This window comes from Diabrotica undecimpunctata, chromosome 2 (genome assembly GCF_040954645.1).
Source record: "Diabrotica undecimpunctata isolate CICGRU chromosome 2, icDiaUnde3, whole genome shotgun sequence".
In the NCBI taxonomy this organism is placed as follows: Eukaryota; Metazoa; Arthropoda; class Insecta; order Coleoptera; family Chrysomelidae; genus Diabrotica; species Diabrotica undecimpunctata.
The window spans coordinates 37,727,679-37,751,106 of NC_092804.1; the positions used below are offsets into that span (position 1 = coordinate 37,727,679).

Genomic DNA, 23,428 nt, shown 5'->3' on the forward strand with positions numbered 1-23,428 from the left:
ACGGAGGCGAGAGACTTTAATTTTAAGCTGAAAATCGTCGGTCGGATTAAACGGAGAAGAGACTTGGAAAATGGTGCCTACGCATGCTGCCCAGCAAATCTGTATACTGACTACAACACCTCTTCTTCTGCAGTGTAACCGCAACGTTTTTCTGGCGACCGGGACTTCGAATACCACCGCTGCTGATTTTTTTATAAAACTTAAAACTTCAGTCTTAAACTCTGAAAACAGAATTTATACCGCTGTGTTTAAAATACTTTTCTGGTTAGAGTGTGACTTGAGCTATACACCTAACAAACTACTCATTTCGAAGTGAGTCCTCCCTTTGCGCCATCGAGACGACAAAAAAATCATAATATATAAAGTGATAATCAGGCCTGGTATAGTCGGTTCATTCAGCTTTAGAATTTTTTGACAAAGTAAAAATTCCTACCACATATTATTAATAGTTGAAATAAACTTAATGTAGCCTACTTCTCTGACTGAAAAAGAAGAGGAATCATAAATAACGAAATAATGGAAGTGTATATTCATTAATTTTGATAAAAATCTTTCTATTTGTAAATACCATGGACGTATTAAATACTAATCTACAAGAAAGTGAGTGGCACCGACTCGTCGGTAAGGTTAAATTGAGTAAGCCGTACTGCTTAACCTCGATCAACATTATACATTCTTCTATCGGTCTTAGAGCCATGACACACGCAGCGGTTTTAACCAAAGCATTCACCGAAAGTAAAATCGAATCAGAAGGTTGTTTAAGTTGAGTGAATGGGTAGGGACAGAGAGCAGTGCGCGCCGCCTGGTGGTTTTGAAACCGAGTTGGTTGATGGTTGGGATGACTCCCAGGCTCATTTTTCAAAGCAGCCTGACTAGTAGTAGTTGCGTTTTATTGCATCGCCCGTGTCACACTTATCAGTTTTCTGAAAGCGGTTTGCTAACAATTGTTGGATTTTTGTTTGTTTTTTCTTGAATATTTTTGTCTAAAAAATGACAAAAATAGATGTGTATAAATTGATTGGGGAGGTAGAAAAGCGTCCCGATCTGTGGGATATGAGAATATCATAATAAGGTGATATAATTATCAAAAAACAATACTGAAAGGAGATTTGCGACATGTTCAAAATTGCCCCTCATGACTCCTCAACTCGAAGAACAAATTATTGAAGTGCCCTTTATCTTTTCTTCCTTGAATAATTGGGTGTATCCCCTTCCTCCCAGTTTTTCTTCTTCTTTTCTAGCGGTCAACAAAAGAGTCAACATCAATACTTCTTCTTCATCACTCATTTCAATAAATCACAATAATTTTGAAAGTAAAGAAGAAAAATAAAAACTTTTTATTTTTCTCTGAAATAAATGAAAACTCCCGTCTTGATTAAACAAACTGGTTAAACTACATGGAAAACAGCTTCGGTTAAATCGTCACGTGTGTCACTGATCTAGAAAACCGCCTCGATAAACGCTTCCATCAAACCGCATCATGTGTCATTGACCTTAGCGAGTGAATTCGAATCATATCCTCCACATAATCACAAACATTATTTGTAACTTTGGTAACATTGGACCTATTGATCCCAAATTCAGTAGGATTTTTCCAGTGTTGATACTATTGATATATCAGTTTCCAGAAACAAAGCAGCAATCAATGAAATGAAGATATTATAGTTCTTTACGACCTAAGTAATTTTGTGCTCAAAAATGTATTAAAAAAGTTCTTGATACACTTTTTTGGGATTGTCATAGACTAATCATGACCTGAGGAATAGAACAAAACTAGGAATTACTTTTCGACGTTACTGATCATTACGGAGACAAACAATTATGGAGAAAAAACGCATAAAGTTGTCCAAAAGTTTTTTTTTGCTGGACACAAATGGCTTGTTGCCATGTAAACTATTCATGATTTAGAGTTAGAATTGGATGAATATCACCTTTTTATCAGATCTGGATCTGGAAAGATAAACTTTTTTAAAGTCTAGAGGCCTTGCAGATTCGTTGTAATATATGTATACAATTAAAAAGAGAGTAAATTGAATAATAAAATAGCTTCACTTTCCAATTTTGTTTGCTTCCATAGTAGTCTAAAAATTTTAAAATACATCCTCGTAGCTCGTAAGTATAGATTTACTAAATATCACAGCTTACCTATAGCGTATTTGTTCCGATTTTTAAGTTTTACCATATCAACAGACCTATAAAGACCTTATCAATTTGAAATAATGTTTACTAAAAGGTATATCGAGCAAAAACAAATACATTTAAAAAAGTCAGGCATCGACGATTGCATACCACAACATGTAAGAATACTGTCTATTAATTAGGTTAAATCTAGATATATAGTTCGTCCCAAACCCTTCTTTCAGTGCGTCATAGTTGATCGAATTCTCTCTAACACATTAAGCTAGAAGTGACAGAAAAAAAGTGTATCTGTGATTATTATACATAGAACTTAGAAAATTATTTATCGTAAAGCTAATTCTGCTTACGGATGTATAATTGGTTGGAGTTTAGAATACGCTAAATAGATATCCAATCAACGATGCGCATAAATATAATTTGACGCAGATTGTCTTGATCGTGACAGTACTTTCACAATGTCAACTGATAATTGTCATTCCAGGTTAGTATTATCAGACATTTTACAGTAAAAATTTAATTTTGTATTTATTGTCATAAAAATATTTTAAATATACCGAAATATATCGAGAAAGAACAAAGACTAATATTAAAATTATTAAATTATTTTCAATTAGAAAAAGAGAGATTACGATCATACAACTGTCAAATTTAACTAAAATGTCATGCAATAATTCTCGACATTCTTAAAATCCTATATGACGTCAAAATTAGTGACGCACTGAAAGAAGGGTTTGGGACAGACTGTAGTTGCTTTTTTAGATTAGATTTGATTAAATGGTGGTAAATACCGACCTGCACATTTGAACAGTTCTTTACAGTTCTTTGATTTAAGTGGAAATTTTAACAAAAGTTCAGTTTTTTTAAATGTAATGAAATTCAAATTTTGTTACCTTCTCCACCATCTTGATTTCCCCATTCCCAACTGTGCGCCCGCACAACTTTGGCTCCATAAAATATTCCACGCAATTCAGCTTTCCGACTGCCTGATCTCGCAGGTAAATCAACCCTACAACAATAAGAATATAAAGTACATTTAATGATATTTTCATGTGAACAACGTACCCCAAGGACGTGGTCGAATCAAATCTCTTAAAGGGGTGGGCCATATCGTGTTCATCTCTACAGTAACACCACTGGCATAGATCATAATCATAGCATATTGTGCATTTATATCTCATTCCACTTACATGTCCTCTAGTACAGCTATCACAAATAACATTTGGATGTTTAACACCTAAAACGAATTATTTATTTAAAATTTAAAAGGGAAAATTACAGTGGTTGGCTGTATACCTTAGTTTTAAAAAACTTAGTATGGAGTAAAAATTTCTTGTGTAAAATGGTATAAAATTTATTAAAAATTTTTTAAAAAATTATCCAAAATATTTACGTCTATAAAGCAATTGGAACTATACAGCGTTCCACGTTAAGAAAATAACATTGCGGAGATAGGGCCATGCATTTCTTATGGACGATAGAAGCGCAGCGATGCCACGATGAACACGAGCACGATTCAGGGTTGCATAATTTTTATTTTCGTTTTCACAGACATGAATTAAATAATTGTTTTTTGACGTAATTGACCAAAAGTGTCCATTCGAAAAATGATTTTAATTAAATAAATAGTATTTACAAAAGATAATTTAATTTTATCTTATTTTAATTATAGTAACGACAGTTTATTTGTTTTTCGGTAAGAATATCATATACCATGAATCATAGAAATCAGTAGAAAATATTGCTTAGTTAAACCATTCACTTTGCCGGCTATTAAAGATTTAAAAGCAAATAAACGGACCGCTTGGAATGCGTATATCTAATTACTAATTGCAACTTAAAATAATACGGTGTGCGTATGTCAGCGATTTTATGTCGTTCTCTAAGACTACATAATGATAATAAGGCTTTGTGGTTCTTCAGTTGTTATTCTGACTTTACAGTTAAATGTTAATTGAAAATGGAAATTCGAAAAATATGTCGACAATCTCTACGTGTCGTGAAACGCTCTATAGGCACATAATGAGGTCAGATGACCCTTAAACTACATAATTTAAGTGATAAACATTTTTAATTATTAAGACACTAGGCCGATGATAAGGCATTACATTTTTTAAAGGAACGCACAAACTCCCGGCTCGAACAAGAACTTGATCCACTGAGTGGCAACAACCAACTTCTCTGAGAACTTCCTCATCCTTAAATTTTCTTAGCGTAGAGTATCATAGCGTGCATTACATTACCTGTAAGGTTTCACACTAGCAAACGCTTCCCGTTACATAGTTTTAGTTGGTTCAGTTATCTAATTATGGTGACGACCGAGCCAACGTTTAGTTTTACGGTGGTAAGCCAAGCACACACCAACTAAGATAATGGCATCAACACCCAACAATAGAGCCAGAAACATCGGCCACCAATTCACGGTTGATAATTCTACCTTTGAAGTGGTGGACAAATTCACATACTTAGGCTCCCTGATCACCAAGGAGAACGTCATGACGGAAGAAATCAAGCCAAGAATAATCCTAGCAAACAAATGCTATTTTGGACCGAGTAGACATATGAGAAGCAGAAACTTAAGCCAAAAAACAAAAATAACCATATACAAAACCCTTATACAACCAGTGTTGACATATGGGTCGGAGACATGGACCATTTCCAAGGCAGATGAAAATCTCCTGCTTATATTTGAACGAAGGATCTAGAGAAGAATATTTGGTGGCATCTGTGAAAATGGTGTTTGGAGAAGGAGGAACAACTACGAGATATATCACAGATATAAACATATATTTGGTGGTAAAGACGTAGTATCCTTTATAAAAATAGGAAGACTAAGATGGGCAGGACATCTGGCAAGATCACAGCAGAACAACCCTCCTAGAAGAATCCTTATGTCACAACCAGTGGGAAGTAGAAGTAGGGGTAGACCAAAACTCAGATGGAGGGATGGTGTAGATGAGGATGGTAGACAAATAGGCGCAGCAAACTGGCAACAGTTGGCAATGGATAGAACTGACTGGCGTAATAGACTTGGGAAGGTCGAGGTTCTTTTATAGGGCTGTAGCACTAATGATGATGATGATGAAGCCAAGCACACATATTCGCTTGTTATACAGTTGATTTGAAAGAATGCGGTGGACTAACGATTTGATTTTGAATTATTGAGTTTAAGTCATCTATATAATATTTCTATTCTTCGCTGCTAATATTGTTCGTTCACTTAACCCATTGAGATTTTTGTGGTTAGCAATATTGTTCGGGAGCATACGGGAAAACGAAACCAAATCATTCGATGCATTTACAGGAATACGACCATTACCGATAGCCAAAAATTGCTTGGAGAACTCCGTTTTTGACGTTTCGTCTTGGAAGTTTCATACTTTTGTTATTTTTTATAGTTTTAAAAATTTTCTCATATTTATATTTTCGTATAATGTCTTATGATATTTGGCTTTGTTACCAAATGCTGCTAATGTCTGGCTTCTTAAACTTGTTCTGTTGTTCATTACATTTTTTATTTTCTGATCAAGTTTTTCGTTCCTTTTTTGCACAGATTAGTTAAGATTCCTGAATTGATTTTTGACTACTAAGCTGTTGAGAGTATCAAGTGATTTATAATTTTTCCGTTATTAGTTATTAGTTTTTATAGAGCAATTTATGCTTATAACTATTTTATATTTATTGAAATTGTCCACGCTGTACCTGGATTATTGCTTATCATCTTGTGCTTCTCTATTTCGAACGATATTCTTATGTTTTCTCTCGCCATTCCATTATAGCTGTGTATATTAAATCAACTGATCATTGTAACATTATTGAAAATTTTCATTTACATCTGTTAAGAAGAAATCAATTTCGGTTAGTATTCTACCATCTAGTATATCTCCTGTTTTTTAAAGAAAAAGCTGTTTAGAGGTTCATCTGAAGTAAAAAGTTAAACAGCAGTTCTCGTCTTTCGTTTTTTCGGAGTTGTCGAAAATTTTAATAACCTTTAAAATTATTGTGTCTCTCTTGTCTTGCCTTCTTTGATGGCTTCTCAGTGATCAGACGACCTTAGGCAATCCTAGTCCACCCATGAAACTTAGTATATCTAGAGAGGTAACGTGCTATGAAGTGTTTAAGGGACAGAAGTTGAGAGTATACAGGGTGTTTCAAAGAAAGGTAACCCCGTCTCTAGGGTAGGTAAAAAACTGAAAAATAATTGGGGTTTGTTTAGTAAAAAATTTTTGTAACGCCATCCGTTTTCAAGATACAGGGCGTTGAAGAAAAAAAAATTTTACGCATTTTTTACGATTTTGCCGAAACTACTGGCAACATTGTAATGAAATTTTATACGAATATGTTTTGGAAGCTGATACATCCCATGAATTTGTTTTTATATCTGATTCTCATAGAGGGCGCTAGTTACACGGATCGTACTAAGTATTAGTCAATATAACTTTTTTAAGAGTATAATTATTAATCAAAATTTCAAGTAAACTTAAACATCATTCAATTTTACACGAAAAAGGTACTCTTGGTAAAACTCGATACTGTGTACCGTTTTCGGAATATTTTGATTTGAAAATTATGAAGTAATAATTGATGCTGGTATAAAATAGTTAGTAATTAAACAAAACTCACAAGAAGACTATTAAATTAAAACAATTAAATTAATGACTAAGAACATAAAATAAAATTCAATTACAGTAAGTGTTTAAAATGCACTCCGACACAAGTCTATTCTTTTTTCTAAAGATTCCATTAACCTTCTAAACGGTAGGGGATCAGCTATGCTGTCATTAAATTGACGTTGAATTCTTTCTTCCAATTCTTGGCGTGAATTTACCTCTGCAGCATAGACCTTTTCCTTAATATACGACCAAACTGCGTAGGCCAAAGGGTTAAAATCGCATGACCAAGGAGGCCACTGAATCGGAGCTTCTGCGCCTCTACCAATCCATCGATTCGGAAAATGATTACTCAACCAATTACGACACCTTCTATCAAAGTGTGGTGGATCTCCATCGTGCATAAAAAATAAAGATCTTAGCTCGTTTAGCGTTAAATCTTCTAATATCTCGAATAAGGAATTGTTTAAAAAATGAAGATACATATCACCATTTAAATTTCCAGGTAGAATATGATAACCTATTAATTTGTTACCTAAAGTTGCTGCCCAAACATTAACTTTAAATGAGTGTTGGTAATACGATACCCTTTTGACTCGTGGATTCTCATCACAACAGTAGTGTGCATTATGGGAGTTAAACATACCTTGTCGCGTAAAAGTGGCCTCGTCCGTAAAAAGAATGCATTTTAAAAAATTTGGATTGTGGGCTGTCCTTTCTTGCAATGTTTCACAAAAATTCACTCTAACCGGTAGATCATCTGGCAAGAGCTCTTGGACTTGTCTGTAATGATAAGGATGTAATTGCTGTTCTTTCAGTATCCGCCAAGTACTTGAAGAAGAAGTATTTGTTTGTCTTGCTATATTCCTTACGCTAACTGTTGGATCTTGATCAAGTAAATTTAAAATATTATTTTCTTTATTAATTGTTCTTGTTGTTCTTGGTCTACTAGAATTTATTTTATTTGGTCTCACATTCCCAGTTTCTCGACAACGTCGTTCAACGGCTCTAAATGTTTTTTTACTTGGTAAGTTTCTTCTAGGAAACTTTTCTGCATAACGTGTCACAGCTGCACTAGAACATCCTAAACATTCGCCTAAGGTTAATAACATGTCAGTGTATTCAACATTTGAGTACATTTTGATTTGATTTTACAAATAACAAGGTTTCAAACTCTAATTATTGTTGATTTATCGTCATAACAATCAATAAATGTCAGATTTCCATGGCACACTTGGAGAAAATAGAGGTATACCTATTAGAACTTTATCATTACTACCAGCATCAATTATTACTTCATAATTTTCAAATCAAAATATTCCGAAAACGGTACACAGTATCGAGTTTTACCAAGAGTACCTTTTTCGTGTAAAATTGAATGATGTTTAAGTTTACTTGAAATTTTGATTAATAATTATACTCTTAAAAAAGTTATATTGACTAATACTTAGTACGATCCGTGTAACTAGCGCCCTCTATGAGAATCAGATATAAAAACAAATTCATGGGATGTATCAGCTTCCAAAACATATTCGTATAAAATTTCATTACAATGTTGCCAGTAGTTTCGGCAAAATCGTAAAAAATGCGTAAAACTTGCAACACAAGACACTTGCAACTTCAACGTGGAGTCATATGTCGCCATGTTACCTAATCCAACGGTAACTTTAACATCATAAGTATTTATAAGATATAATGTCGAACAAATGTAACTAATTATTTGTTAACGGGTTTTTACCCATATATTTAGTGGCTACATTCATGTACTCCTAGACACCGATGATGGAATGATGTATTCCGAAAACGTTTTGTCTAACACAGCCCGTTTGGGTTTTTAAATATATACCTTTTACAAAGGATTTTAATTAATTTTTTAATATATGGTATACAGCCAAATACAGGAACGTAGATTCCTTGTGGATTTCCTTGCTTAGTTCATTTAATTTTTCTAAGCATTCTCATACCACTTTATAGTTAATCTCAGGTGATTTCAATGCTTTGATGACTGCTTGACTATAGTATTAAAATGATCTCGTGTTCCTTATATTTTTTGTCCAGGTTTAATTGGGAACAATTTCCGTAAGTTTCTGTTTGGAAGATGTTGGGCATCTTGACCAAGTTTTCTGAGTGTTTATTTATAGGCTCAAACACTCTTAATCCAGTTACTAGAGCTGTTTAATGCTGTATTTGTACAACTGAAGATATTTCTTGTTTAACTTAGAAATTGTGTTTGGTAGTAAATTGATTCATAAAGTTATACTTCATCGGAATGTCGTGTTGGAGCATGAACTAATACTGACTTTCCCACAGTTGAATGGGGCATTGGGTTTAATTATTCCTTCATTGGTCATAATACATGTGGTCTTTATTTTTACGCCCTCCACTACGATGTGTAGAAGTGTAAGATCAAGGATTACTTCCATAGCAGCCGTTGGACATGTTCTCATTGCACTGAATATGTATACAAAAGATAGTTTTGAAGCTTCGCTATTGTATTCCTCGTATTGCTTAGACTAGCCTTACTTCACAAAGTTATTGTCCCATAAGTGATGAGTCTTTTCCTTCCTGAAAAGTTTTTGCACATCATTACGAGCCACTTCCCATATCAGTTGGCCCACCTATGGAATTTGCAGTTTAAGTCGATTATCATAAACAAATTATACTCTGCATGTTTTTATAAGTTCCCATATTAATTAATATGACATTTTTATTAATATTAATTAAAAGCATTACCCTTATGGTTTTTTATTTATTTTCAACAATGAAAAAAATCACTAAACCCTGGCTATGCATTTACTTATGTCAACATACGTTAATTTTTTCATAATTACGTTAAATCCAGAGCTATGGAAAAATGACATCAAAACAATAATATTGTCAGTTAATGTCAAAAATGTATTTGGTAGTATCGTAAAGCTTTTTGCCGTTTGTAGATTGTACCATGGGTCGAGGTAAAGTTAACGATGAAAAAATTTGTTCGATCATTATTAGATTTTTTAATTTTGGAAAATCCAATTCGGAAATCGCGAATATGTGGCAATTGTCACGCTATAGTGTAAGAAATATAGTCAGAAGATACAAAATTACAGGTTCGATGGTCAAAAAACCTAGAAATGTACGAAAAAGTAAAATAACCGAAGCAGATCGAAGGGCATTAAGACGCATTAAAGTGAAAAATCGACGAACAAATTATGTGGAGTTGAGCGTTTTATGGAGTGACGTTATTGGAAGATACGTTTCTAGATCAACATGTCATCGAGAGGCCCACAAATTAGGATTTGGTACTTACAAAGTAAGTTTTATAGTTAAAAAAATTAGTACTAATTGTTTTTAATAAATTTCATTTTATTTTAGGCTAAGGAAAAGCCACTTTTAACATTATAACAAAAGAAAAAGACTAAGATGGTCAAAAGAGCATAAAGATTGGACTCAGTCGCAATGGGATTCAATACAATGGAGTGATGAGTCCAAATTTGAAGTGTGTCTTGGAGACAATAGGAGTCGCGTCATTCGCAGGAAAAATGGAGCTTTCCATCCCGACTGTCTGAAGAGAAAAGTCAAATTTCCTGTATCTGTCATGATCTGGGGCAGCATGTCGTCTAAAGGTGTGGGAAAGTACATTTTATCGATGGGATTGTAAACACGGACAAATATATATTTGAATATTTTAGAAGAATTTCTTTTACCGATTATGGAACACTGTTTAATATCAGCGGAAGATTTTGTCTTCCAACAGGACGGCACAGGTTGCTATACCTCAAAAAGAGTTTAAGATGGATTAAAGACCATGGCATACCACTTCTGGAATGGGTTTCTAATATTCCCGACTTGTCCCCGATAGAGACTTTGTGGTGCGAAATGAAAAAAGCTTTGAGAAAACATCCTGCCAGGTCCGTCAACGAATTGAAGGAAAAATTGCAAGAAATATGGGATTCGTTTACATTAGAATTTTGTCAGAACTTGGTAAAAGCTATACCTCGAAGAATTGTAGATGTTATTAAAAATAAAGGGGATGTAACTCAGTGGTAAACTTTCACATTTTTTTTTTATTAATATTACATATTCTAAGCGTTTTTTTTAATTCATTATTATTCTGTTTAATCAATAGTTTTCATTACGTTATAAAATATTTTCTATAATTAGGAAATTCAAAAAGGTTGTTCGATGCATTATAAAACTTTTAAAATTTACGCTGCGCTTTTATTTTTGTTCTCTAAAATTTAATTTTTTTATCAATTTAACGTTGGGAAAACTGATATGGGAAGTGGCTTGTACAGCTGTTGATGCTTTACACATTATATTTTTTTATGATTGATACCTCACCCCAGATGAGTGTATTATCTAGGATGCCTACTTATTTAACTTCAGTTTTCCACTCAACTTTTTTGCTCCCATCTTTTGTGATGGTTTTAAGGTGTTGAGTTTCATGTTCTATATCAAGTTGGCTTTAGTGGGGTTGATCTTATATCCCATCTTTTTGTGTTTGTATAACACCCAATTATTGCCAGGATTTAGACATTGAGATGTAGAAGTGTTTTCTTTACTTCCATCTCTACCATTCATGTACGAAGTGACATCCCGTTGGATGTCATACTATTTACACCTTAGACAAGAAAAGAGAGGGACGCGTAATCGTATGGAATTGACTGAAGCCTAAGCCGGCACCAACCGGCACCAGAAAAGTTGTCAGGTCATATTTTATTTCTTCAGTAGATTGAGAAAAATAGATAATATATATATATATATATATATATATATATATATATATATATATATATATATATATATATATATATATATATATATATAGATAGATTTTTTTTTAATTTATAGTTTAACACGTAATGATCACTTTTTGAACATGATTTTATCATTACATATTTTTTAGTAGATCTACTGAAAAATCAGTAGACCTGGTAATCCTGCGAGAGGTAGTAATGGGCAACGTAAAGGCACCAAAACATGCGGTCACATCGAAACCGGCTTCACTTTTCGAAGGTTTATTAAATGAACGTTACCTGTACTCTCTCTTTCCTTGTCTAAGATCTACACTTCCTTTATTCGGTTCTCTTATAACTGTTTTATGTAAAGTGTCATATCAGGTGAATAATATTAAAAGATTTTAACTTACACTTAGATTGGATTAAATAATTTCTAACTTAATTAGATGTTTCTTGTTATACTTTGTTTTTCTATTTTTCTTTTTATTTACTTTTACCATTTTTTCAGATTGCTAACATTAAAAAATTTACTAAAATAATTTCTAATGAACGAATATTTATTACAACAATACAAATAATAAATAGACAATACAATTAAATACTTAAACTATTCTAATTACCTATTTGGGCATTGTCAAATACCCTCAAATCATATTTTCCTAGATAACCAACTCTGTAATTGGTTCTAGTACCATTATCCCATTGAACAACAACGGTTTTCTCAGGAGATACATTTCCAGGCTCGCCAATTTCACATACAGTCCCTACGTGCCCTTCTCCTCCATCTGTAAACAAAAAGATATTTTATTAAAACTAAAATAATAGAGTGGTTCCAGGCAAGAATACATTTTTAAAACATTCAATTATTTGGTTAAGTCAGACATATTCATTGTAATGATCTCCCTAAATAGTTTAGGAACAGTTTAAAATACAAAACAATTTGGGATATAGTATGTTTTGATTTTGGGAAAGCAAACAACAAATTTCTTGTTTTAACATGTAACAATTTTCTGTTCGAGTATAGTATATTTTAAAAAAACGTTAAAATAAAAACGCGGTACGAGAGAAAGATTCAGCAGTTTATTAAATGAAGAGTTTGACAGAGAACCAGTTGAGTTAACAGAGACAGTAACACCAATGGTCGTCAAAATAACAAACGAGAAAGTGGTTCAAAGACTTCAAAAAATAAAGAAAGGAAAAGCAGTTGGACCAGATGATATTTCTGGGGAAGTGTGAAGAGCATCAGGAGAGACAGGAACAAGTTGGCTACTAGGTTTATTTAGTAGAATTATGTAAGTTGGACAATTGCCAGACGAACGGAGTAGCAGTGTATTAGTACCTGTCTACAAAAACAGGGGAGATATACAAAAATGTAAAAACTGCTGGGCCATAAGACTACTTAATCAGACCATGAAAATATGGGAGAGAGTAATTGATAAGACGAATAATCCGATAATCAGTTTGGCGTTATTCACGGCAGGACGCAAAGCAGGTATGTAAGGCAAGATTCTGTGAAAAGATCTCAATAAGAAATGAATATACCATCCCCGGTGAATATGTAAAGATTGTGAGAGACATGTATGAGGGAGCAACAACTAGTGTTAGGACAGGTGTAAGAGAGACTGACAAATTTCATGTGAATGTAGGATTGCACCAAGGCTTGGTGCTAAGTCTACAGAAACTACAGCGTAACATTCCCTGGTGCTTAATGTATGCTGGTGATGTAGTGGTAGTACGAAATAGTGAAAGTGATTTAGAACAAAAACTGGAATAGTGAAGACAAGCTCTCGAGGAAAAATGTTTAAATATATAAAAGACAGTCCACAAATCAAATAAATAGTCAATGAACTGCTAAAATATGAAGTTGTAGCATCAGTAGAAAAAATAACAAAATAATTGTAAAATATTATTAAACATAATAGAATCTTAAATAGCTAGAGACTAGACATAGTCTTAGATATTAATAGTATTTAGAACAGTCTACTTGTGAAAAATAATCCATTTCAAGTAAAAATCATATATAGGTTCTAAAAGGTATATGAAGGGTAGCTGATAATAAATCCGTACAACTCATTTTGCTTTGCTTTTTTTAAACAATCATAAAAAGTTAAAAAAACATTTTTTGTCTATTACTCCAGTCGTCAGAGACGAAAGTGCCACTGAACCTCTGAAAATAATACAAACAAACTGAATTTTGCTGAGAATGTGAGTTTTGTGACCGGAAAAAATATGCAAAAAGGTTTACCACTCCTAACCCCCGGCTTCAACCCTAAAACCCCGCTCGTAGGAGGCGGAAAAACGGAAAAAATCAATTTATCAAGAGTGTGTACGCCATAGAAAAAAATTTTTCAAATAAAGAATGTAGCTGAAATAATTTTGAAAAAAATGTTTATTAGCACTTTTTGTGTAGAATGAACCGTTCTCTCGTAAACAACGTTTGAAGTTGTTCTCTCATAAACGACATAAACAATCGAATTTTTACCGTCGAGTTGATACAACTTTTATTTAAAATTGATTTCACGCTCGTAACTGACATTCAAAATCGACGGTCGCTTCAAGCGTTGTTTTTGGAGGAACGGTTCATTCTACACAAAAAGTGCTAATATACATTTTTGTTCAGAATTATCTCGACTACATTTTTTATTTGAAACATTTTTTTCTATGGATTACAGATTCTTAGTAACAAAATTCAGCTTGTCCGTATGACTTTTAGATGTAAAATCTCTGACGACTGGACTATATAAAACGTTTCTTATACATTTTAGAATAAAATGGTTCAAATAAAAGTTGTAGGTCTTAAAAGTCCTTTAATTTTGCGATTCAATTTATTTAACCCAAAAATTTAACCTCAACTTATTTAACCCAAAATTATTAAAAAAAAAAAAAATATAATTACATCCCATCTGGTTTCGAAATACACTCATTTTACAAAATATTTGATTTCAAATTCAACACGTGGTTTGATTGTTCCCAACACAACATTGTAAAGTCGTTCAGACTAGCAGTATTAATTAAATGGAGTTTTGTTATTCCTAATAATATGCAAATCAACATTTTCAAATAGAAATATTATATTTTAACTATAAACTGCTATAAATTTGAAATTGTTAAAGTGTTACAGAAATTATTATACAAACTCACCATTGTTCATGTCGGTGTGATGATATTTCTGCTCATGGTACAGAAAAATTGAAATAAGAATAATTTTGCTTTACACCGGTTTAAATAGAGAACTTTTTACCTGTTGGTATAACCAATTTCCGGTCCCAACTGTCAGATATTAAAATTACCAACTAACTGTTGAATGCTTAATAATTCAGTCAATTTTCTTTAATTTATCAATAATTTTATCATCAATAGTTTATTTGCTTATTATTTAAGTTCCATATTAACATATCAGAACTGGAATCAATATTTGAAAATATTTATACATACCATGACAGATAACTCACACCAACAATTATTTCAAAGAAAGTTTGTAATTTTGTTATACATTTTGATTACAAATGTACATATTTAATTTAATTACCAAATAATCACTTAAGTTTGTTCTGTAACTTTGACTAAGCTGAGTTAGTTATCATAGAAGATGTATTACAATTATTTATATTGTTACATTGAAATCTAATTATTTAAAGTTTGTTAAAGTATGACAATATTAACACATCAAATAACTTTGATATCTAAAATGTTTTATTTATTTGTTTATTTATTAATTCATTACAGTTTAATAGACTATTTTACCAATTTGTGGGTCTTACCTTGTCTGCTTAAACATTTTATTCATTTTGAAAAACCACAGACATGTATAGTACATCCACTAATAATTTTCCAACATAAACATGTCTTATTCTGGTATCAAAGAGACCGCCTTTCAAATCAAGGTTGTCAGACATATTTCCTAAAATTCCTAAGGTTATATTTAAAAAATATTCTCTATTCTCTATTCGTTATTATTCAATTGCTAGTCAACGAACGACACTCTTAAAAAATAATATGAACTTATTCTCAAAAATATATATATAAATTAATTAACTAGGTACTAATATTTACATGGACTCTTCACTAATGAATTAAAGCAACCGTGAACTTTGTATATATTACTTATATTCTAAGTAATTTTCGAATATTGGCAACATTGTAGTCTGGAGAGAATTTGAACGTTCGACGTTGCCCTGTTGGTGAATTTAGCGGTAATACTTTTATAGATATAATGATCGACTTTTAAGAAATCAGACAACTTTTAAGAATCCAAGTTCTCAAAAACGGTTTCAAGAATTGTATTATTTTTTTCCAAATTTCATTGATTTTATACCTTACCTGGAAACATGAAAAATTGCAGATATATTAATAATGGTATTAAGGTTATATTCACTAATTTTAAACTCATGCATTATGGCAACAGCGCGAAGCGCAAAGCCATAAATTCTAATGAACACCTGTTGTCTGGCTATGCGATACCCTAAAATATTTCCTATTGCAGAGGCGGAGGCTTATAAGGTATAGGTAATATAAGTTATAAGTAATATTATATTTTTCTAGGATGGCATTTTTTAAGATGCATCAACTTCTGTGTTATCAATAAATAATGACAATTATGTGAATGACAGCTCTGAATTAAAAAATAAATATTTGCACGTACAATCCCAAAGAATAGTTTTAAATATGTATGAGTGTTTGAAAAAAGAAAATATTGGGATGGCTGATAATGCAATTGTTTCGAGAATTCATGTATTAAAAAAATCGGGTATAAGACGATATATACAATTATTAAATTAGGCACAGTTACAGATCATTCCTTAAAACGAAAGCGACCAAATAAAAAATTGGGTAGGATTGACACTGCTGCAAAAGACGTTATTCAGCGAACAGTTTACAATTTTACAGGCACACTGACGATTCTTTTCAGTCCTTCTAATTAATTTCTTTACAGCTATCGCGATGCATCTTGAACACTAGTATTCATTATTATACAGTGTGTCGCATTTAAGATGAAGACAACTCTATATATCAGCTACTAAAATACATACAGATTTGACATTTTGCACAGTCATACATGTTGTTAGTGCACATTTTTTTAAGATAGTCATCTGAAATTTAAATTTTAAACGCGGCTTACTGCGAATCCACAAACAGTGTAAATTTTCGATATTTTGCTTCGCGTTAGAGAAATCGGAAAAACTTATTTGGAAAAGTTGTTCCACTTATTGTAAACGCACATACCAAATTTCATGACAAAATTCGCAATTTTAGTTTTTCAGTATTATTTGTAATCTCGATCCTAAATCTACAATTGGCTGTCTAAAGATGCATCTCGGGACAGCCAACTGTCCGTTTTAGAATCCTGACTACAATTGAAGAGCTTATTTCCAAAGTGTCTTACATCCATATAATGAAATCCATGAAATTACAGATTTTCATACAAATTTAACATACAAATTATACAATTTTACAATTTTCATATGCACTTTTAAATGGTAAATAAGAAGTTGTTTTGGTACATATAACTTTATTCTAGACTTGAAGAAATCTATAAAGTTTAAAAAAAGAAAATTTAAAAAATCGAAATTTTGGATTTAAGACACTGGAAATAAGCTCTTCAATTAATGAAAAAAGTAAAAGTGCGAATTTTGACATAAAACTTTGTTATGTGGGGTTAAAATAATATTTGGAACATCTTTTCCAAATAACTTTTTCAGATATCTCTAACTCGAAGCAAAATATTGAAGATTCACCCTGTTTGTGCATTAACAGTAGGCCGTGTTTAAAAATTAAATTTCAGTTGACTATCTTAATTGCTGGATAGACAATGTTTTAAAATTTTCTGACAGAATGAGCCATTATTTACAGATAATTGTAAAAAAATATTATGGTTTATGTAAAAACTAAATAATAAGTCCAATATTCTTATAAATCACTAAAATTAACAAGCTTTAATTTGAAAGAATTAATTTGTTATTTATTCGGTGTTGTGAGCCTGCTCCCATTTGAAAAAAAAACTGATTCTGTCCTTTGAAGAGTCCTATTCAAAAATGCCCCGTTTAAACAAATCGAAGGTTGAAGGGTGCCGGACATTTTTGCCGGAAACAATTCAAATTCAAAAGATCACCTTTTTCTGCTACGGAAAATATTGCTCCGATTTCTCACCAAAATCAATGTTGATACTTTAGTTTAGATACTCTTTAATCTCAAAAATACTCATTTACATATTTTTCAAGCCTCGAAAATGCATATTAGGTATCGCATTTTTCGGATTTTAAATCGCTTATATCTCCAAAACTATTAACTTTTGAGAAAAATGACATAGATCTTATTTAGAGTCACCCAAAAACCTAAAAAATATTTTTTGGAGCACAAAAGGTGATATTTTGAATTTGTTTAAAAAATTGTTTAAACAATTTCTGCCCAAAAATTGAGAAATTTTCCTGAATATAATTATGTAAAAATTAATAAAAATTATATGATTTTTCTTGAAATATGCGTTTGATAACTGATCCCTTTTCTTAATTTCCACGCCAATGGTCGGCATCGACATCAAAGAACCTCAAAAGCCGACGCTTGGCAAATTGACAATGGAAAAAGTATAATATTGGCATAATTACTGTAATTTATATAATTTATATCACCTATCTTTGTTTTATCTTTATTAGACAACACCCTAATATGGGTTTATTATTTTCAGCATTTATTTAACTTTGTATCGTGACCTGAAGATGCTTTGCATATTGTAGAAAGCGAAACCGGTCGTCTGATTAGTTAAATTAAATTGATTGTGAGTAAGACTAATTTATTATTTCTTTTACCTTTTGAAATGGACTCACACAAGCAACACATTCATGATTCATGGTTATTCAATTTATTTATCCCAGAATAACAATTATTTAAACAACTAAAAGCGAAATATATGAAAAATATGGTCCTGAAATTATTTACTTATGACAAATCTCTCTCTGAATATTTTATACATGGAAATAAACTAAAATTAATTATAATTAAATTTCCAACCCGGAAATCATTCTTAAAAAAATTCTGAAATAAAATTGTAAATAATTGATTTAACCTGCAAATGTTGTATTCAAGTGGAGGTAAATGAAATCTTGAGAATTCAGATTAACTTGGTCTCAGTCTTTGAGGCAACTGGCATATGGTTTTTAGATAGTCTCTCTACGTTCTACAGGATAAAAGTGCCCTCAAGTAAAAAAAAAACTAATTATTATGCACTACCTGGGTAATGGGTACATACTGCAGAGTGCGTTTTAAATGGTAGTTTACGGGTTTATGAGTGCTGAAATGCGGAATTTAGCAAAAATATTATTTATTTATTTCAACGGTAGAACCATTTACAATAAAATACAACAAATAGTAAAAAGTAAAGACCATGTACAATAAACATCAAACAATAACAAGAGAAAATTTGTACATTAAAACAGTATATCAAATCACAAAAGTTAAAATATATATATATATATATATATATATATATATATATATATATATATATATATATATATGTATATATATATATATATATATATATATATATATATATAAAAATATCACATATCTAGATTGATAATTAGATTCTTAAGTTGCCTTTTGAAAGCATTAATGTTTGTACAGAAAGGATCCAATAGGAGGTGATTGCAACAGCTGAGCATTCTCGACAAGGGAAAATGACGAGCATAATCAGTCCTATGAAAAGGAATATAAAAGAGTGCAGTGTGTCGAGTTCTATGTATTGTGTTTAAGTGTACATTGGCTAATAACGAAGGACAATTAATAACATTGTTTAGAATTTTAAACAAAAATAACATATCAGCTCTCAACCTGCGGTTCTTCAATGTAGCAATGTTAAATTGAGACATTATTATAGAATAATCTATGAAATAATTTTCAGTATTTTTTATAATAATATGTGCTTTAAAAGCTAAAGATCTTAGAAACTTCCTCTGAATGCTCCCCAATCCATCAATGTATACTTGATGAAATGAGGACCAAACAACAGAGCAGTATTCAAGACCTGAGCGTACCAGAGAGCAATACAATAATTTGAATACAATAGGTGAGAGATCATGACTGTTACGATAAATAAAACCAAGATTATGAAATCCTGTTTCCTTAATTTTAAGAAAATGGCTTCTAAATGTCAATGCACAATCCAATAATACACCCAAATCTCTTATCTCAGTAACTGAATCCAAGAGTACATCATTAAGAACATATCTATTAGCTATTAGATTATTTATACGACCAAATGAAATATAAGAACATTTAGTTGGATTTAAGCTTAAACCATTTTGTTTTGACCATAAAAATATATTATTTACATCATCTTGCAGGAGATCTCTATCCGATTTATTATGTATACAACGAAATAACTTAATATCATTAGCAAATAGCAGGAAGTGTGAGCTTTTGATAGCCTTACCAATATCGTTAATGAACAATTTAAAAAACAAGGGACCACAATGAGACCCTTGTGGTACACCAGAATAACATTGGAATTCTTTTGAAATATAATTGTTAATCCGAACTTGCTGTGTACGTCCCATCATATTAATGCTTATTATTTATTTATCAACAGGCAATGGCCCAATTAAAATACAATGTAAACATTATTGACAAATTACAGAAAATTCTTAACGTAACCCATTTCAATTAAATTTAAAAATTTTAATCCTACAAAAAATAAAAGTAGGTACAGTAAATAGCAAACATTAACAAAGAATGTACAAAACACAATGACATCAAGCTATCACACACAGTTCTTAAGCTGGGCTTTAAATTCTTTTGGAATACTATAACAATCCAAACTTTGGGAATATTGATTAGCAAACCTTGGTGTTCTAGATGTGAAGGAATTGTGTCTGAAGTTTGTGCAATGGGGTCTAACATAAAAGGATTGATTTAGCCTTGTTTGTCTACTGTGAACATGGAGATTAATTTTTTCCAATAGTTGAGGACCAAAAATAATAGAGTGCAGTATACTATAAAACATAGTGAGATCTTTGTGCATGCCTAGGATTTGGAGAGAAGTTATGTTGAGGGACTTTCCATATTTGAATAGTTAATTTCTTCAATCCTCTGGTTTTGTTTAAATGCAACAAATACTAAGAATTTGTGTTGAACTCTCTCAATAGCTTGAATATTGGTTTTATTGTGAGGAGACTAAACACATGAACAGTAATCTAGGTGGGGTCTCACAAGTGAACAATACAAAATTTTTATGGATGGGATATTTAGAAAGTCTTTAGCACAACATTTGTTAAACCCTAAAAGTTGAAGTGACTTTGAGACAACAGATGAGATATGGGGGATGTAGGATAAGCTGGAATTGAGCACAACATCTAGGTCTTTTATCTGAGATACAGAGTCTAAAGGGCAACCATTAATAGTATAGATCTGATTTGTAGGAATTTTATTCTGACCAAAAACAATTAAATGACACTTTTTAATATTAAGTTCCATTCTGTTGCTGTCACACCAATAGCTCAACCGATCCAAATCAGACTGTAGTTTTTGATAGTCACCATCATTCTCAATTTTCAAATATAATTTTAATAATAATTTAATCTGTAATTGCTTTGGACAATGCTCCATGATAATAAAGATATGAAAATTGCATACAACTGCTTGAAAAAACTTTATTGGTGAAATGGCAAAAAACGGAATATTCTAGACTACCTTCTTCCTCCCTAACACCGGGAACTAAACTCTAATAAACCTGTATGGGCTCAAATGAAAGGTTCTATTGAGAGGGAAAATACCACATATAAAATGTGACTTTCAGAAATATTTTGAATAATCACAAAAAAATCAATGTAGAAAAGTGAGAGAAATGTATAAAATATGTTACTAAGGAAGGTAAATAAAATAAACTTGATCACATAAGTAGAATAACAATTACAATAAATGTAGAAACTCAATGGGCATATTAAAGATGGTGTATTGGTTGAAAGTCAGAGACAGTATGCATATCAAGCAGGACTCTACAGAAATGGCACTACACCATCTCATACAGATGGTGGAGTATGTTCTGAAAAACTAAGAGGTAATGTTGGGTGCATTTCCCGATTTAGAGGGTCCATTCTACAACTATTCCTAAAAAGCAATCACAAGGGCAATTAATCTAAAACGAATAGACAAAACAAGCTGCAGATGGTTTCCGAATCTGATCATGGATGGACACTGATGGCTAGACTCAGCAACAGCAGGCATCATACCCTGGGCTATGTAGATGATCTGATCATCTTAGCCCACAGCAAGCAAATTGAATGGTACCGTTAGAGATAGAATGCAACAAGCTCTGACTGTAGTTACAGAATGAACTTCAAATGTAAGACTTAACATAAGCTCCCAGAAGCCCAAAATCATGAAATTTACCAGGAGGAATTTAGATAGATTGGGTACTCTAGGCCTAAATGGTACATACTGAAATGATAAACCAAATAAAGTATCTAGGAGTAATATTAGACTCGAGGGCTTACTTGGAATCAGCAGATAGAATGAATAACCAAAAGAGTGGTAACTGTGTTAATGGTAGACAGAGACAATCATGGAAACATGTGGCATACTTAAAACCAGACATGTTATATTGAATTTATAACATGATGGTAAAACCAATAATTATATATTTATCAGTGGTGTGGTGGTCAAAAGTACAGCAAAAAAGTGTCAGCCCCAAATAGAATCACAGATGCTATGAGGGGCACACCAACAGAAGCCCTTCTGAATCTCTCCCCCAAAAAAATCTGAGTAACATACTGATTAGATCAGGACATTGTAATATAATAAATGAAATTAGGGATACTGAGTGGATGAGGATTTCTGATCATGTGGTAGGTCAGGACAGACAGGTCTAAAACTGAAGAAAGGTTGGGCATAAGAATATTTGGTAGTGGTGGAAACTTAAACATTTCTATTCAACTAGGAGAATATACCTCTGTATTTTAGACAGATATTTTTGCAATCTTCAGTGGGCAAGAAAAATTAACACCAAGGCCTTCAAACTGAAGTGAATCAAAATTTGCACAGATAGGCAAGCAGCCATGGGGGCACTAATAAGCCCTAATATGGACTCTAGGCTGGTGTGGAAATGCTGAGAGGAACTCGACATACTGGCAAAACATAACAGTGTCCCACTGATAAGGATTCCAGGTCACCAGGGAATATACAGCAATGAAAGAGCTGATGCACTTAATAGAAGAACATGAGCTACAGAATACTTTCAGTCCAGAGCCGGCCATGGGAGTGCCAAAAAGCATTGTCTGTGACAGAAAAAAAAGGTTGGAGACAACCAAGTGACTCCAAAAATGTATGGTACACATCAACTAGATATGTATAAGCTGGTACAAGATTCCAAAATCCTGGAATGGGTATCCAATTGGCTACAGTAAAACCAGTTTATAACAGATGACTTCCATGAAATGTAGAAACAGGCAGAAAAATGTAGCAAACACACACATAGCCAATATTAATTGTATCTTAAAAACAAAAATAATCCAGATGCAGTTTACAAAATAAAACTACATCAATTAAATCAAAGGTTAAGCTTTATTGTAAATGAATATACAGTCCTATTATTCTTGATTATTCTTATTTTTTTTTTTCAATAAAAAAGGCTGTAACAGTAGGTTTATTTGGCCTATTAACAGTGAGGGGTAGGATTTTTTATTTATTTTTATTTATAGGTACGATATTTTATGTTATATGTTTCTGACAATGAATCTGTCAAAATATTTCCAAGCTGAGCAAACAGACTATATCATCATTTAGACTTGGTTCATTGACCCCAGTCCACCTGTCTAGTAAATTTAGTAATTTATTTTTTGCTACCTTGGATTGGACAAATTTTGACTTCCTCTGAAAGTGGTTGGAAGTTACTATAAAACTGAGCACACATGCTCATGGCTAATATTAATTGTACTTTTAAGTAAAAGATTATTCACATTGAGTTTATTA

The 23,428-nt window shown here is 32.1% G+C and overlaps 1 protein-coding gene across 2 annotated transcripts in view; it reads right to left on the reverse strand.

Annotated features, from left to right (window-relative positions):
- mib2 (E3 ubiquitin-protein ligase mind bomb 2) overlaps window positions 1-23,428 on the reverse strand; it is a 49,511-nt gene that overhangs the window by 24,332 nt on the left and 1,751 nt on the right. The window contains exons 1-4 of one of the 2 annotated variants that reach the window (XM_072522683.1): window positions 14,609-14,767; window positions 12,088-12,252; window positions 3,202-3,373; window positions 3,030-3,145 (exon numbers count right to left, since the gene is read on the reverse strand). In XM_072522683.1, the coding sequence (XP_072378784.1) occupies window positions 3,030-3,145; window positions 3,202-3,373; window positions 12,088-12,252; window positions 14,609-14,618 (463 nt within the window). In that variant the 5' untranslated portion in view covers window positions 14,619-14,767. Of the gene's footprint in view, window positions 1-3,029; window positions 3,146-3,201; window positions 3,374-12,087; window positions 12,253-14,608; window positions 14,768-23,428 lie in introns of those variants that run through there. The other variant, XM_072522681.1, reaches the window with a different exon arrangement.